This window comes from Chelonoidis abingdonii, chromosome 22, assembly GCF_003597395.2.
Source record: "Chelonoidis abingdonii isolate Lonesome George chromosome 22, CheloAbing_2.0, whole genome shotgun sequence".
Lineage (NCBI taxonomy): Eukaryota > Metazoa > Chordata > Testudines > Testudinidae > Chelonoidis > Chelonoidis abingdonii.
The window spans coordinates 6,019,196-6,033,117 of NC_133790.1; the positions used below are offsets into that span (position 1 = coordinate 6,019,196).

Below are 13,922 nucleotides of genomic sequence, written 5' to 3' on the forward strand. Positions count from 1 at the left end.
TATGATACTGAATGAAAGAAAATTGCTGCTGGTTCTTAATTTTGTTGTAATACTTCCTGACAAGTTCAATGATGCTTTGGCCAAGTTCCTGATATTAAAGTCTAAGGATGTTAATTTCATTAGAATTTTTTCCAAAGATTCCACCTCCCATCACACTAATGTCTTGCTGGCTTTGGTTACTTGATAGGAATCCTGGTTATTTTCAGACACCATAAATCTCATCATGTGAATCTTACTTATTAGAGTGCTGAAACCAAGAAGCTGGCACATGAGTAATCCTAAGGAGAGAGACTGTATGAGAGAGCAGAAAAACCAAATGTTCTCTCTGAGATATTTGGGGCAGTAATGGTCAGGCCCAACAGCTCAGGGGATATCCCCAAACTACAGGTAAATCCCAATTATGCAAAGGTCCCAGGGGAGATCCCGAGCCATCACATAATCAGGGTCTTGGATAGCTGACTAAGTATTTAAGGTATATATGGCCCCCATTTACTGAAGTATCTTTGCCAGAGGATGATGTGAAGGCCAAGACTATAACAGGGTTCAAAAAAGAACTAGATAAGTTCATGGAGGGTAGGTCCATCAATGGCTATTAGCCAGGATTAGCACGGATGGTGTCCCTAGCCTGTTTGCCAGAAGCTGGGAACAGGTGACAGGGGATAGATCACTTGTTCTATTCATTGCCTCTGGGACACCTGGCATTGGCCACTGTCGGAAGACAGGATACTGGGCTAGATGGAACTTTGGTCTGACCCAGTGTGGCTGTTCGACTGACCTTCACAATCTGATGTATGTATCCTTGCAGCACCCCTGTGAGGAAGGCCAGTGCCTGTGATTCCCATTGTAGTTGAGGCACAGAGATACCCAAGGACATGTAGGGAGTCTCTGGTAGAGCCACGAATTTAACCTGGGTCTCCCAAGTTCTAGACTAGCACCCTAACCACTGGTCCACCCTTGATCTCTACCTTGCAACCTTCAGCCAGGCAGGGCTTGTGAGCTCAAGATCAATCCCAAATATCAGACAACTAATAGGCAACCCCCCCGGTCACGAATCCTAGGAGTCCTTTGTGTGTGCGGCTCACTCCCACTGGATTCTGTGGGAGACCACACAGAGGAGCAGGCCTCAGAATTTCAGCTGAGCACATGACTCTAAACCCCTAGGCAGATTATGTCTTTTCTTTAAAGCACCCATTTGTATCAGATGGAAAAATATCGCCATGGTTGGTGTGATCTGATAGATGAAGCGCCCTGTGATGGGTACCCCATGCCATGCTAATGGGACATCTTTCCAAGGGTCACACACACCCGCTGCTGACTTTTAAGCAAGACCCGAGTCCTGCACAAGTGCAGCAGGCCCCGAGACTGCTCTTTGAAACTGTTCTAGCCCTGGCTCAAAAGGATGGTGATGAGATTTTACAGCACCCAGTGACCACTGGTTGGGATTCCACCTGTTCCCAGCCGCAAAGAAAACTAGAGTGCAACAGTTCCCTCACTGCCATCAGTGGGTGTCTCGGCAGGCACTACCAGAAGGTCAGGAGGGAAGAGCGCTAAGACGTTGATACCCAGGCCCCATTGGTCACGTCTGACTTGCAGTTCACTGCTGAAAAGAATTTTTCTGGTGACTTGCACTCCCCTGTTTTGCTATTTGCTGGGAAAGCTGCTACTGCCGCACGCCACAGGAGAGGAAATGGGGAGGGATCATTGATGGTGCCACTGGGAGCCATTCAGAAATCAATTCACTAGGGTGCTGGGAGAGACGATTTTTCATCCAATGCCTTGGGAAAACTTATCGGGCCAGATTCTCAGCCGGTGTAACTCCACATAGCTCCACGGATCTCGCTGGACGAGCCTCATGCTCAAAGATAAACAGGTGCTTAAGGGTTTTGGTGGGTTGGAACCCGAAAGCTCAGCACTTTGCAGGACTGCACCCCTACGTGGCACGGCGGCCAGAGTTAAGGGGGAATTATAGAGAAGTTCACCAGAGCCAGCTGTGAGACTCTGGGCTTATTGCAACAGCCAAATCTGGGGTGTCCATTTTGGGCCTAAATCTACAAAATATTGGGAGTGGGGGGAGGTAATGTTACTCCTGTGAATAATCCCATTGACTTTAATGAGGTTACTCCTGTGAGTAAAGTTACTCATGTGGGCTTACATTTCTGCAGAATCAGACCCACAGAGTGTAAACTCTCTAGGACAAGGAACTTCTTGTTCAGTCTCTACAAAATGACCAGCAAAGCCAAGGCATTATATAAATATTGTAAGAAAAAATTAATATGAAAAATTATAACCTGCAAGCATTATTCCACAGCTCTGATGCTGGAGCACTGCCGCAGCCAGGAATGCCAACTGGCAAGTAATACATTTACTGAGAATATTCACGCTTTGTCCTGACACTCAGAAATGATGACGACACATCTTCAAAGGTCAAGAAATGCAGCCTGCAGCACACATGGGCCCTGATCCTGCTGTGGATCCATACAGGCACATCCCTGCAGAGCCAGGGCTTAACTGATTTCAGAGCTGGGGCCATAAAGTCTAGAGCAGAGAATGATTATTTGGAGGCAATTTTGGATTATAACTCTTATCTACCTAAGGCTCTTATCTGGCCCCCAGCAACGAGATATCTGAGCACCTCACAATCTTTCCTGTATTTATCCTCACAGCATCCCGTGATGTATTCTGCTGCAGAAGGGCTAAGTGACTTGGACAAGGTCATGCAGGAAGGCTGTGGCAGAACCGGGAATTAAACCTGGCTTTCCCAAATCCCAGAGTGGTACCCACCCTAGCCACGATAGCACTGTTCTTACAGTACATTAAAGGTTCTTTTTATAGCAGGGTAACAGGAGGAAATATTTCAAGATTATTTTTCACTTTTCACCAATGTAAACTTTTTTGTTTTGTTTTTAACTGATTTAATTTTATTTTTTTTAAGTGCATTTACTGACAGTTGGCAACTGTAAATAATCTTGTACTGACACCTAATCTGCGATGAAAGGCTTCAGAATGAAATGAACAAGGCTGTGAGAGGCAGATTGATTTTAGATGGTCAGTGAGACAGGGTCACTGCGGAAGCTTTATTCTTTTCCAACTTTCTAAAAGCCTGTAAGGGCCGGGGTGAGAATGGGGGAAGCAGGCTCTGACTGGTGGAACAGAAGAAATGGGTGGAGGGCGGGGAAAGAGAAGGGTGTATGGATGATGCTGCAGATAAAGATGCTTTTGAGAGCTGATGGGAGAGAATTGTTCCCCCAGCGCGGGGGAAGAAACGGCTGGAGATGGGCCCATGCACCAGAATTTGGACCTGGATTTCGAACCCTGAAAAGCCTGGGGAGGATCCACGTGGGGGATGTCTAGGCCTTGAGCCAGGTGAGGCCATGACAGTAGGAATTGGTGGCTACTCTACAGGCCCCATCTTAGTCTAAGCCTAACACCTTCAACAGCACCAGGCTCCAATGGACAGGACGTGGTAAGCCCTGCCCCGGGGGGTCCAAGTCAAGCTCTGTAAGCAGAATTCCCAGCAAAGAGGGACGTTGACTGTATGGGAGGCAGAAGGCTGGGTACATAACAAGGGGTTTAGCCCTCTCCTCCTAGACACACTGCCTCCAGCTCGCCTGCGTCACTCCCAAAGGAGAGCGTGCCTGGCCAGTCACTGCTTCACAGGCCCACCAATGATGCCCTTTCCTGCTCTCAGGCACCAGCACCCAGGGGAAAACCTCAGGCCCCCCATCTCAAACCCACACTCAATCACCTCCCCATGGAGAAAACACATGGAGCTCCCAAACCACCACTGCTTGGTGGCCAGGAATGGGGCCTCGTCCCTGCCATGGATGGATAAGCAGCAGGAAATTACAGCCCCCAAATGCAGATGGCCCCCAAGGAATGAACTCCTGCTAACTTCCTGTGTGCTGGAGCCTCTCCCTGTTAGATTCATGAACTAGAATAACTCCAGACCAGGGCAGGTGAGCACAGGCACTGCCACAGGGGATCCAACCAGCTCAGGATCTTGTCTCTGGCAGAAGCCAGAACCAGCTCCTCCAGGAAGAATTGTCCCTCATGGACCATTATTGGAAGAAACAGCCGGTAGAGAACCTTTGTCTCTAATCCCCAAAGGTTGGCTTGTACCCTCATGTGGGAGAGTTTAAATCCCTTCCACACTGCACAGGATAAAAAAAAAATGCTAGAGATTCTCATTACCCAGGGAAACGTCTAGCATTTTTTTTGGATCCCACTAAGCTCTTGGCCTCAGTGTTGTCTTGTGGCAGAGAGTTCCACAGGTCAATTCTGTAGTATGGAAAATAGTATTTTGTCAGTTTTAAAAGTGGTTCCTAGAATGGCCCCTTATCCTAGTATATAGGAGTGCCAGCCATACCTTCTCATCATCATTTGTGAGTCTGTATCTCTCTAGCATAGCCCTTTGCTCTAACTCCTCTCCGAACTAGACGCTCTCTATCTTCTGTTTCTCTCTCCATATACAGAAGCCTTTCCAGGCCTTTAATCATTTAATGAGCCATCCCCCGTGTCACCTTCCACCTCTGCCACATCTCTTCTGAGATAAGGTGAGAGAGAGAAGGAGCTTCTGGATTTACTGGATTTCAAACTTCAAAAAGCCAGCACACCACCAGAAAAGCTTTGGGCTGTAAAAAGTCCTTTATACACAAGCAAATTACTTTTCAGTAAGTGACTTGAATCTCACTAGCACTACTACAGAAAAACTGCTGTGCTTTAAAGACAACATTACGGGTCAGGAGAGAAAAAAGACAAAGCCAAGGAAATTCTGAGCTAAGGTCTTACATCTAAAATTGTAACTGGCCTGTCATTATATCCATTGGTAAGACTGACATCCGGGACTGGGACTCAAAGCCGTTTGGAGAGCCATCACACCAACTCAAAAGGGGAAAGCCAGCATGCAGGGGTAATGCACAACTGGGCTCGTTTGGGGAGGAGGGAGGCATTATTTGGGGTTGGGAATAAGCCTTTAAGAACAGACTGGGGGCTGCCAAAAAAAAGGGAGACATCTCGGGATTGATGCCAATTGGTGCTGAGCATCTTCAGCTCCCACTCAAGCCACTGGAAGTGGTGGGTGCTCAGCAACTCTCAGGATCAGGGCCCTGGCTTATGTGTTCATCTCAGACGGCACCAGAAAGCAAATGGAGCCACTGGGCGAGGTCAGGAGAGTGCACAGAACGCTGCAGGCCAAGTCCCCCCTGAAGCCACAGGAAGTGGTACCAGTCAGGCTTGGGTCCAGTGGGGGGATATTAAACTAGTTTCTCAACCACCACCACACATTTAATTTCCTCCTCTAGCAGACCTGTGCAGAGCAACTGTAACCCTCCCCTTAGCATTCAATTCATACCCCCCTCATCCGGACTCATCCTGCTGTCCTTACTCAGGCAAACCTACCGCTGACTAGTACACGTGCAGCCACGGCATTAGATCCACAGAGCACAAATACAGGCTCTGTCTCTCCCTTTTGTGTGGTTTGTCATTCCGTACAGGATTTATGTCTCTGACATCGGTTAATTACTTGCCATGTTTCCATCAATTTCATTCAAAGTCTGCGTCCTCCTCTTCCTTAACGAAATTAAACAGCATGTGCATACATTCCCCAGTTACTGCTGTGCCCGGGACTCAGAAACAGCACCCAAATATGCACATAAAACATGTTGGCATTAAACAGGCCCATCTGATACCCCAGGGCACATTCCACACTTTACACTTGGTTCTTTGCAGGAACATTTCTTGCAGGAAAAAATGAAGTTGTTTTTCCAGCTGTTCTCATTTCCACATTAGTCAGCTCTGTCGGGCACAGATTCATGGCTGGGAGTTTGCCACAAAAAGCTCACCAAGATTCAAAAGTGGCTCTGTTGCAAACGTCCTTCCTTTACCTGCCTTTTGCACTTTTCTCTAGTGTTCAGATTTTGCACATGAGAAAAGTGCAGGTTTTACCTTACTGCTGAACATTTAGACCCTACTCTGCTGTCCAGCACAGTCAACGGGAGTTTTACCCGAGAAAGGCTCGCTGGATACACTGCTTCTTTCCACCTCCCCATCAGGAAGCAAGTGGTCAGTCATTCCTAGCATCATTTCACCGGCATCAGTGGCTAGGTACTTCCTTTCCCCAAGGGTATGAGAGCTGAATTCAGCTGCTAGCTACTCCACTGACTTCAGTGGGGTTGTCTGGGATTCACAAAGGAGAATCCGGTCTTGTGTATTTGACATTCCAGCCCTAGCTGCTCCATTTCCACAGCCTTTTAGAAGTGTCCATTTCACATCAACCAAAGCAAAACCTATTTATACTGGCCCTAAAATGCAACAGCCACTTTACAGATACAGAGCTAGACCGGAGGACTGGCTCTGGTGAGCTATCTCAGCAAACAACGTACAAACAGGTGACTTGAGAAAAAGGATGCGACATGTTTTCTTTAACCTTCACCCTTTTGATCCTTAGCCCTTAACTTTGCTTTCCATGTTTAACCTGATGTATTATACAGTTTTAATTACTGCTAAATTGCCTTTTTATTTGAAATAAAATACCCGCTCAGTCAGATGCCTAGCAGATGAATCAGCCCTTTCCCCAGCACAGGGACACTCCAGTGTACAGACGGATTGGAAAGTTTCACCTCTGCTTTAGCATAACAAAACTTTTAATTTAGATGTTTTCATCTATCTATTGGAGAAAAAAAATAAGTTTAAAATAATGACTGTAATAAATGAAGGTAATTAATTGTAGTTTGTTCCTTTACTGTCTAGTCAGCTTAATTTTACCTTTTCATCTAATAATGAGAAAATAATTTTTGTGCTCTGAGGGTTAATGATATGTAACTGCAAGAGCTGCTAATTGCATGTTGCAAACTATTCATCAAAATCCCCATCTGCGCTACTTGATTATGTTTGCTAAATTATTGCTTTGAATGATCTTTCATAAAGCAACTTTTGTAATTAGCAGGGCTTTCGGTTTGCTCTTTTCTCTTCATGCAAGGAGATTCAAACTTTGTCCATTTCAAGCTGTTGCCATTAAGCTACTGTCATGGGCAGCTTTTTGTAATTCCGTGCCAGGGAAATAAACCGGCCTTTATCTAATCAGGATGGAAAACAAAAGCTGTTTTTATTCTCAGTGGGTACGATTTAGTCCCTTCTCCACCCCATAACTCCCCCTTCCCACTAAGAAACTGCATATAAAGGATACTGGTGCCTAAATGTATACGAGATGCTTAGGGTGACTGCAAAAACACAGGTTTTTACTTCAAAATGATCTTTTTCTTTCCATCTAAAAGAAAAAATAGGAGGGGGAGCCCCGACATTCATCAGGGGGGCTTTTTGGCTACTCCCCAGGACATATGATGTAGTACTGTGTTCTCCCTTGTAAATATTCATGTTTAGTGAAATCTAAACCATAGTAAAAACACCCCAGCACCAGCCATCCTGGCTATGAGTGGTATCACTGGAATGGCCTAGAGGCGGGACTCTGACACCTCCTGCCTACTGGAGGGGGGTTATGAATATGCAGAAGCAGTCAAGATCTGTGGGGATGGAACCAGGGCCACTGACCCATGATTACATAGATCCAGTGATCAGAACCTGGAGCCTGGGAGTGGAGGATTTCTTGCAAAAAGAACGGCTGCATAAATCCTGAGTTCTCTGGATTTCACAATTTCACCCCAGCTAATAAGCAAACAGAGGCAGATCGCCAGCTGTTATAAATCAGCACAGCTGTGTGGAAGTCCATGGGGCTACTCTGATTTACAGTGAAGAAGGATGCTGATCTCCACTTAACACCCCTTTTGCCTTATATAGCTGAGGATGGGCCAAATGCTGTAGCCTTTACTCAGTCAAAACTCCCAGTGTCCTCAGCAAGGATTTTGACGCACGAAGGATTTGCTCCTACGTTTGCAAAGATCAGAGTCAACCAAACTGAAATGGGATGGAAAATTAGCAAATGTCACCTGGGCAGCCACTTTGACTCTGATCCTGATTTGCACGCGGTGAGTGAGGGCAGAAAACAGCCTCGCAAAGAGATGGAAATCAGCTCCTCTCCCAATTACTTGCCAAAAGCAGAGTTAAAGGTCTGGAGTTTCTCCAACACCAGCTGACAAAAGGCCCAATCTTGCATCCACTGTATTCAGTGACAAAACTTGTATTGATTTCAGTGGGACAAGGACTGGGCCCAACACCCCTAATGCCAGACAGGCATCTTCCTATTCATCATTCAGAGGCAACTCCTCAAAATCCCCTGAAAAAACCTTCCTGGAAGAAACCGAATCAGTAAGGGGGATTCTAAAGAAAATGTGGAGTCAGGCGGCCAGATTCTGATCTGAGTTACACTGCCGTAAATCCAGAGCCACTCCTCTTTAAGGGCAGGGTGAGTCTCCCAAAGCACATAGCTCATCTTCTCCGAGCAGATCTAATGAAAGCTATTGGGAAAAACGCAGTATTTAAAAGACTGAAAATGTATTCCTATTGTTATCGCTTTCTTTTGTGTATTTATGCATAGTGCATTGGAATGAATCAATACCGGATTGCCCTATAAATAAATGAGCATATCAGTAAACTGAGTAATAAAATGAAGTGATGAGAAATATGGAAATCAGCCGCATTTGTGTAAATCCAGTTATTGTTTACTTTCATATTTTCTTATGCAGTTCCGGTGTTCCAGAGAGACAGATTTCAAGTAATGTAATGCTCAGCAGATGACAGATTCTAATGTGTTGCTGGTAGTGAGTGCCGAGTGCCTCCATCTCTCTAGGGGTTTCAATCTACGCACATTAGAAGAACACAGAAAGCAGCCCCCAGAAGAGCAATCATTTAAAAAACGTGTTCTGAAGTGCGATATTTCTCCCACACTGCCCTCCCCTTTGGAAGAATTTAAATCTCTCCACATCAGACTGGTACCCGAGTTGGGAAAGTTCATCTGCACATGTAAAATGTCATGAGAGATGATTAGGTGGGGGGACAGTACAAACTAGGAGCAATCACTAACAGCAGGGGGGCAACGAAGGGATGAATTTGGCCTTAGTGAGCTCAGAGGAAGCGTGAGAGAGCTGGAAGTGAGGGACATGCTGTGCAGTGATTGTGCAATTTGGTCTTGGTGTCTATCTGCTTTTTTTTTTTTTTTTATCCCCAGGGTCCATCTCAGTCTAATCTGGCTAGTCGCAAACACCATCACGACAGAGTACCTCTTGCGAGTGACAGCTTCTTACCTCTGCTTGGAAGCTCTGTAAGACAGGAGCCACCATCTCTCTGATTTCCTGAAAGAGAGATCAGAGAGTTCACCGGAAGCAGATATTGTACGAGTTCTGCAGTGGTATTTGTATATCTACAGAGCCACACATACTGAACTACAGGCACGGGCAACTACCTGTCTCTTCTCTGAAGCTTTAGAGCTGGTGTCCTGGCTGGACTTAATCTTCTCAACGGCTACTCTTAACCTACCGGAATCTAAAATCTGACAAAGGGCAAAGCGGTTTTTAACCGTTGGATGTTTGCATCGACTGAGTCTTTGCAAGAGGCCAGTCAAGCAGCACTGATCTTTCTCCCGTCCCCACTCTCTCTTTACAGGGGGTAGTCAAACCCTTCCCTCCCATCCTCTGCCTACCAAGTCATATTAGTCCTTTGCAGCACCTGTTTCCAATAAGTCTTTCAAAGTGTGGTGCGCCCCAGAGCTGCTATGAATGGGTCCCCTGCCCTGCAAGAAGAACATTCTTAGGGCTAAGTTCAGCAGGGGCCATGCTCATGATCCCAGAGTAGAAGGCAATAGGAGATGCCCAGGAGTATCTGAAAGGAGTGTGTGTAATTCAGGAAGACATTGAACTATGTTAGTCCTCTTCAGGTGTTGATACTCGTCTACAACAGCTGTTCTTCTGCGTACGATTGCTCACAGGGACACATCACTGTCTCAGGATCCCTGTTTCTGCCGAGGCAGGGCCAAGCGATGGAAGGGGAGGGCAATGCTTGGAAGGGCTATTTCGGCCCTGAGGCTGCGGTAATGGCCAGATAGCCATGCCGCAGAGGGTCCTTCCCGCACACAGCTACCCACCCAGGAGGGTATGTGGTTTCACCTTTCTACATCGTGAGGAATACAATTCATGGGAGACCAGCAGATTGTAAGCACACTACTCAGCTTAAACCAAAACACTGCTGCCAGACTAATGACAGCATTTGGCGAGCAACCATTCTAACAACAAGGTGAGCATGATCACCTTGTGCAGCAGCCCACCCAACAGGAGCCGGTGGGTCTCGGGCCAGTTCCGACGGATCTGAGCACTGAAGTCAGTGGGAGCAGTGCCTCTGAGAAGCCGGTCACAGATCATCACAGCAGGTACCTTACCGAGGGTGTCAGACGGGGAGCCAAGGTCTGAATAGGATGTCTACAACCCGAGGTAACTTTACTCTAGCTAACTCAGTACCGGAGCAGCGAAGACACGTCATTACAGGCTTCACGATGGACTGGACAAGTCACCTGGAACCCTGGGTAATTACTGATGTCCGTGCTGCCACGGCTTCACAGCTGCAGTACCAAGCTAGCTGGAGAACACTAGCTCATGTATGTCGGCATGAGCCGCCATCACTCCTTGTAACCGCAGGGCAGATATAGCCTAGGCTGCCCCCTTTTGCCCCTCATGTTGGTTCCTTCACTTAAGGTGGAAGACATGATGGGAAATGCTGCTACCTGAGGTTTTCCAGGCGAGGGGACACCCTTATCCAGCCCCTTCCATCAGCTCTATGCTAACTTTATCTATTTTCTTTGAACAGCAGAAGCATCGGTGGCTATTTCTCAAGTGCAGCCGATGTGGGGAGATGGTCCGGGGGCTTGGTGGAAATGGGCATATGTCTGTCACCTCTGGGGGTCTGGGTTCAAATCCTGGCACGCACCCCAAATGGAAATGAATTTGGTGACCTCCACTGAGGCTCATTGTGAAGCACTGCAGGAAGGGCAGACCCTGCTGAGGGAAGGCCCGAACTAGATAATGGGGGCATGGAGCCAAAACCAAGGAAGGGAAGAGCTGGGAAGTTTGGAGTTTATACAGCTGATTCAAAGAGCATGTGGGCATCTTACAGCCAGGATTCAATCCATGAAGGTAGACTCCCCTCTGAGGTGCCCATTTCTATCCAAGCTCAGAGAGGGCCTTGAAAGCTCACTCCAGCAGTCTCTTCCGAAGGACAATCCACCGCTGCAAAGCCCAGCCAGGTCCCGGGATATTGGCCCACACCCTGCTCTCACACCCATGTAAATCCAGAGTCACTCCATTGACTTTAATGGAGTTACTCTCATTCACATGGACATGAAAGCAGAACCTGCATTACTCCCCAGAGCGAGGGTATACACCTGTGGTGGGCTTTCAGCTCAGGGAGACGCGGTTAACACACTCTGGGCCAGCTATCAACTAGAGCGAGCGCACACAGAATGGAGACGAATCGGCATTTCTAAGCGGTGGAAGTTTGCACAGTGCGTTCTCGCATCAGGCATGGCTCGTGGGCAGAGCTGAGAGACTTAGGTCTAGCTTTCACTGAATTCGACAGAAAGCTTTCAATTGGCTTTGCTGGGATTTGGATCAGGCCCAAGGTTTCTCTCTTTCACTGGCACCCAATTCATCCACTGTTTTTAAACAAATTAACCCCCAAAGTACGCGACTCGTGTTATGCCCCACCAGAGCCCTTGCTGAAGCAGAAACCTGACAGGACTGAACAGAGTAGAGAGCACCAATCTCCCACTGGATTTAACAGGAAGGAAACGTTAAAGCTGCTGCTCCTATCTACATTGGCCACCTTTCACTTTTGCCCTGCTGTCCCTTTAAATTGGAATCAGTACTGAACCAATGGTGGCTGGAGCTGCCGACTTGCACGCCAGATAGAACACGGAGGTTCTATCCCCTTGTGCTGGTTAACAATCCCCTTGCACTTTTTCACCAGATTAGAAGTGTTAACCATGGTGATGGGCCAAAGTACACACAATCACTACATCCTGATCACCTTCATTTCCTTTTTTGTTTTCAGTTAAGTTACTCTTCAATTCCAGTCCTAACTTGCTCTGTACTGTTAGTAAGGGCTGTCAAACAGCCACCACCCCACGAGTGGCGCATTTCAGAGGCTGGTGAAGTGTGTTCCCTGTGTCAAATTTCTATACATGGTTTAAGGTCTTTAAATGCTATGCTGTAGCGAGAGAAAACGCTGGTTATCATTTAAGCGCACACAAAATCTATTTAATAGAAATCACAAACATATGAACAGTGGGAAGATCAAGGAGGGAGCAGGGTTTCTAGACAAGAAAATGCAATTCATGGAAGGAGATTTTAGGTTCCATATCAGGAAAATTTACTATGCGTCATCACCACTAGCAGGAGGAAAGCCCCTTCCTGGGGCAGTTAGACTGAGATTGTCAAATGTGTCTGAGGGAGTGAGTTAGGCATCCAAAGGCCATTGACATTCACTGGGGCTGGAGTGCCTAACACCCTTTGGCCCAGCCTTAAATCTTATTGGACAGAACACCAGAAAACTGACAGGAGGAAACTGAGAATGGATCAGATAGGACCATAAAGGCCCTTGCCCCCCTCTCTAAATTTCTCTGAGCCCCTTTCTGCCAGCCTTACCCCCACAAAGGAGAACATCACACCTCATGCCGTGGTCCCACTGGAAGCCATAGGGCTACTCCTGGAGAAGGTGTTATGCTAGCCTCAGGCCTCCTGAATCTCATGAACAAAGGAGTAGATTTTCAAAAGGGCATCCCCCCTTTGCAGTGACTCTCAGTGGGTGCTGGGTACCTACCTGCCTGGGGGGGCCTTTGAATATCTCCCCTTACGGTTTTGTTTTTACAGGCAGGAAAGAAAATAGCATCTGAAACTGGAGGGGGAAAAAAATCTTAACAGTCAAACTGACTAAAATAAAACGTATTTTAGAAAAAAATAAAAATGTGCCTTCCCCATCTGGGCTGAGAGCTGGATGCCAGGATCTCATCTCCGAACGCTTAACACTTGCTTTTTATAAACCAAAAGTTCTGTTAATGGAAATGCTTTCGGGCCCAATTCTGAGTGGTGCTGCAAAGCACTGAGCTCCCCTCAACGCCGACCGAGGGGGAGCAGAACCTGTTCAGCATCTCCCAGGATCAGCCCCTTTAAATACAATGGAGCCATCAGAGGCAGCAAGAATAAGCAATAAAGAAAATCCAAAGGTTAGAGACTATAGTTTGTCTTTGTGGCTAATTAGCTTCCTTTCTTGTTAGTCACTTATGTCTACGGTTTTCAAAATCTAGTTTGAACAGAGGAAAATATGCCATCCTACTGAGTTAATTCTATAACAGCAAATATACTGTACCTCAGGTACATTTTTCTTAAATTCCCGGCTGAGTTCAATTAAATGTTTATGAGAATGTTCACTCTCTTCCTGCCGAGCAGCCAGTTCTGAAGCAACAGAATTAAGCTCCTTCTGGAACAAAACAAAACAAAAAACAAAAAAGAAAGAAAGAAAGAAAAAAATGTTTTTGATGCATTTTTTTAAACTGTACACATCATTATCCCAAGCATTTCATTTTCCTCCCTTACAAAGCCAAGACCTGCAATATCGACAAGGAGGCTGCATGAATAATTGAAGAAACTATGTATTCAATGCAAAATAAAATAAACTAAAATAAAAGCGAGATAATCAAGAAACAGCTCATCAATATTCTCTCCCCTCCCATCCTTTGACTCCCAAAAGGAACAGTGACATAAGCTCCACAGTAACTGCAAAAAAAACATCACCGTGGTAGTGTCAAAATAGTAAAGTGTAGCATATTGTATTGCCAGATTTTATTCTAAGCTTGCTTTGTTGCCAGATTCCATATATCAGCAGAGAGGGAAGAAGTCCAACTATGACTTACTTATGCTTAAGTGTTCATAAATATGCCTTTTAAGATATATATGGCTTTTTAATTTCAGCAGAATTTGGAAAAATGG

The 13,922-nt window shown here is 46.3% G+C and overlaps 1 protein-coding gene across 1 annotated transcript in view; it reads right to left on the reverse strand.

Moving 5' to 3' along the window:
* Positions 1-13,410, reverse strand: part of CUX2 (cut like homeobox 2) — a 94,209-nt gene extending 80,799 nt beyond the window's left edge. The window contains exons 1-2 of the mRNA XM_032800608.1: positions 13,303-13,410; positions 9,195-9,242 (exon numbers count right to left, since the gene is read on the reverse strand). Coding sequence (XP_032656499.1) covers positions 9,195-9,230 — 36 coding nt within the window. The 5' untranslated portion in view covers positions 9,231-9,242; positions 13,303-13,410. The remainder of the gene's footprint in view (positions 1-9,194; positions 9,243-13,302) is intronic.
* Positions 13,411-13,922: the final 512 nt, after the last annotated feature.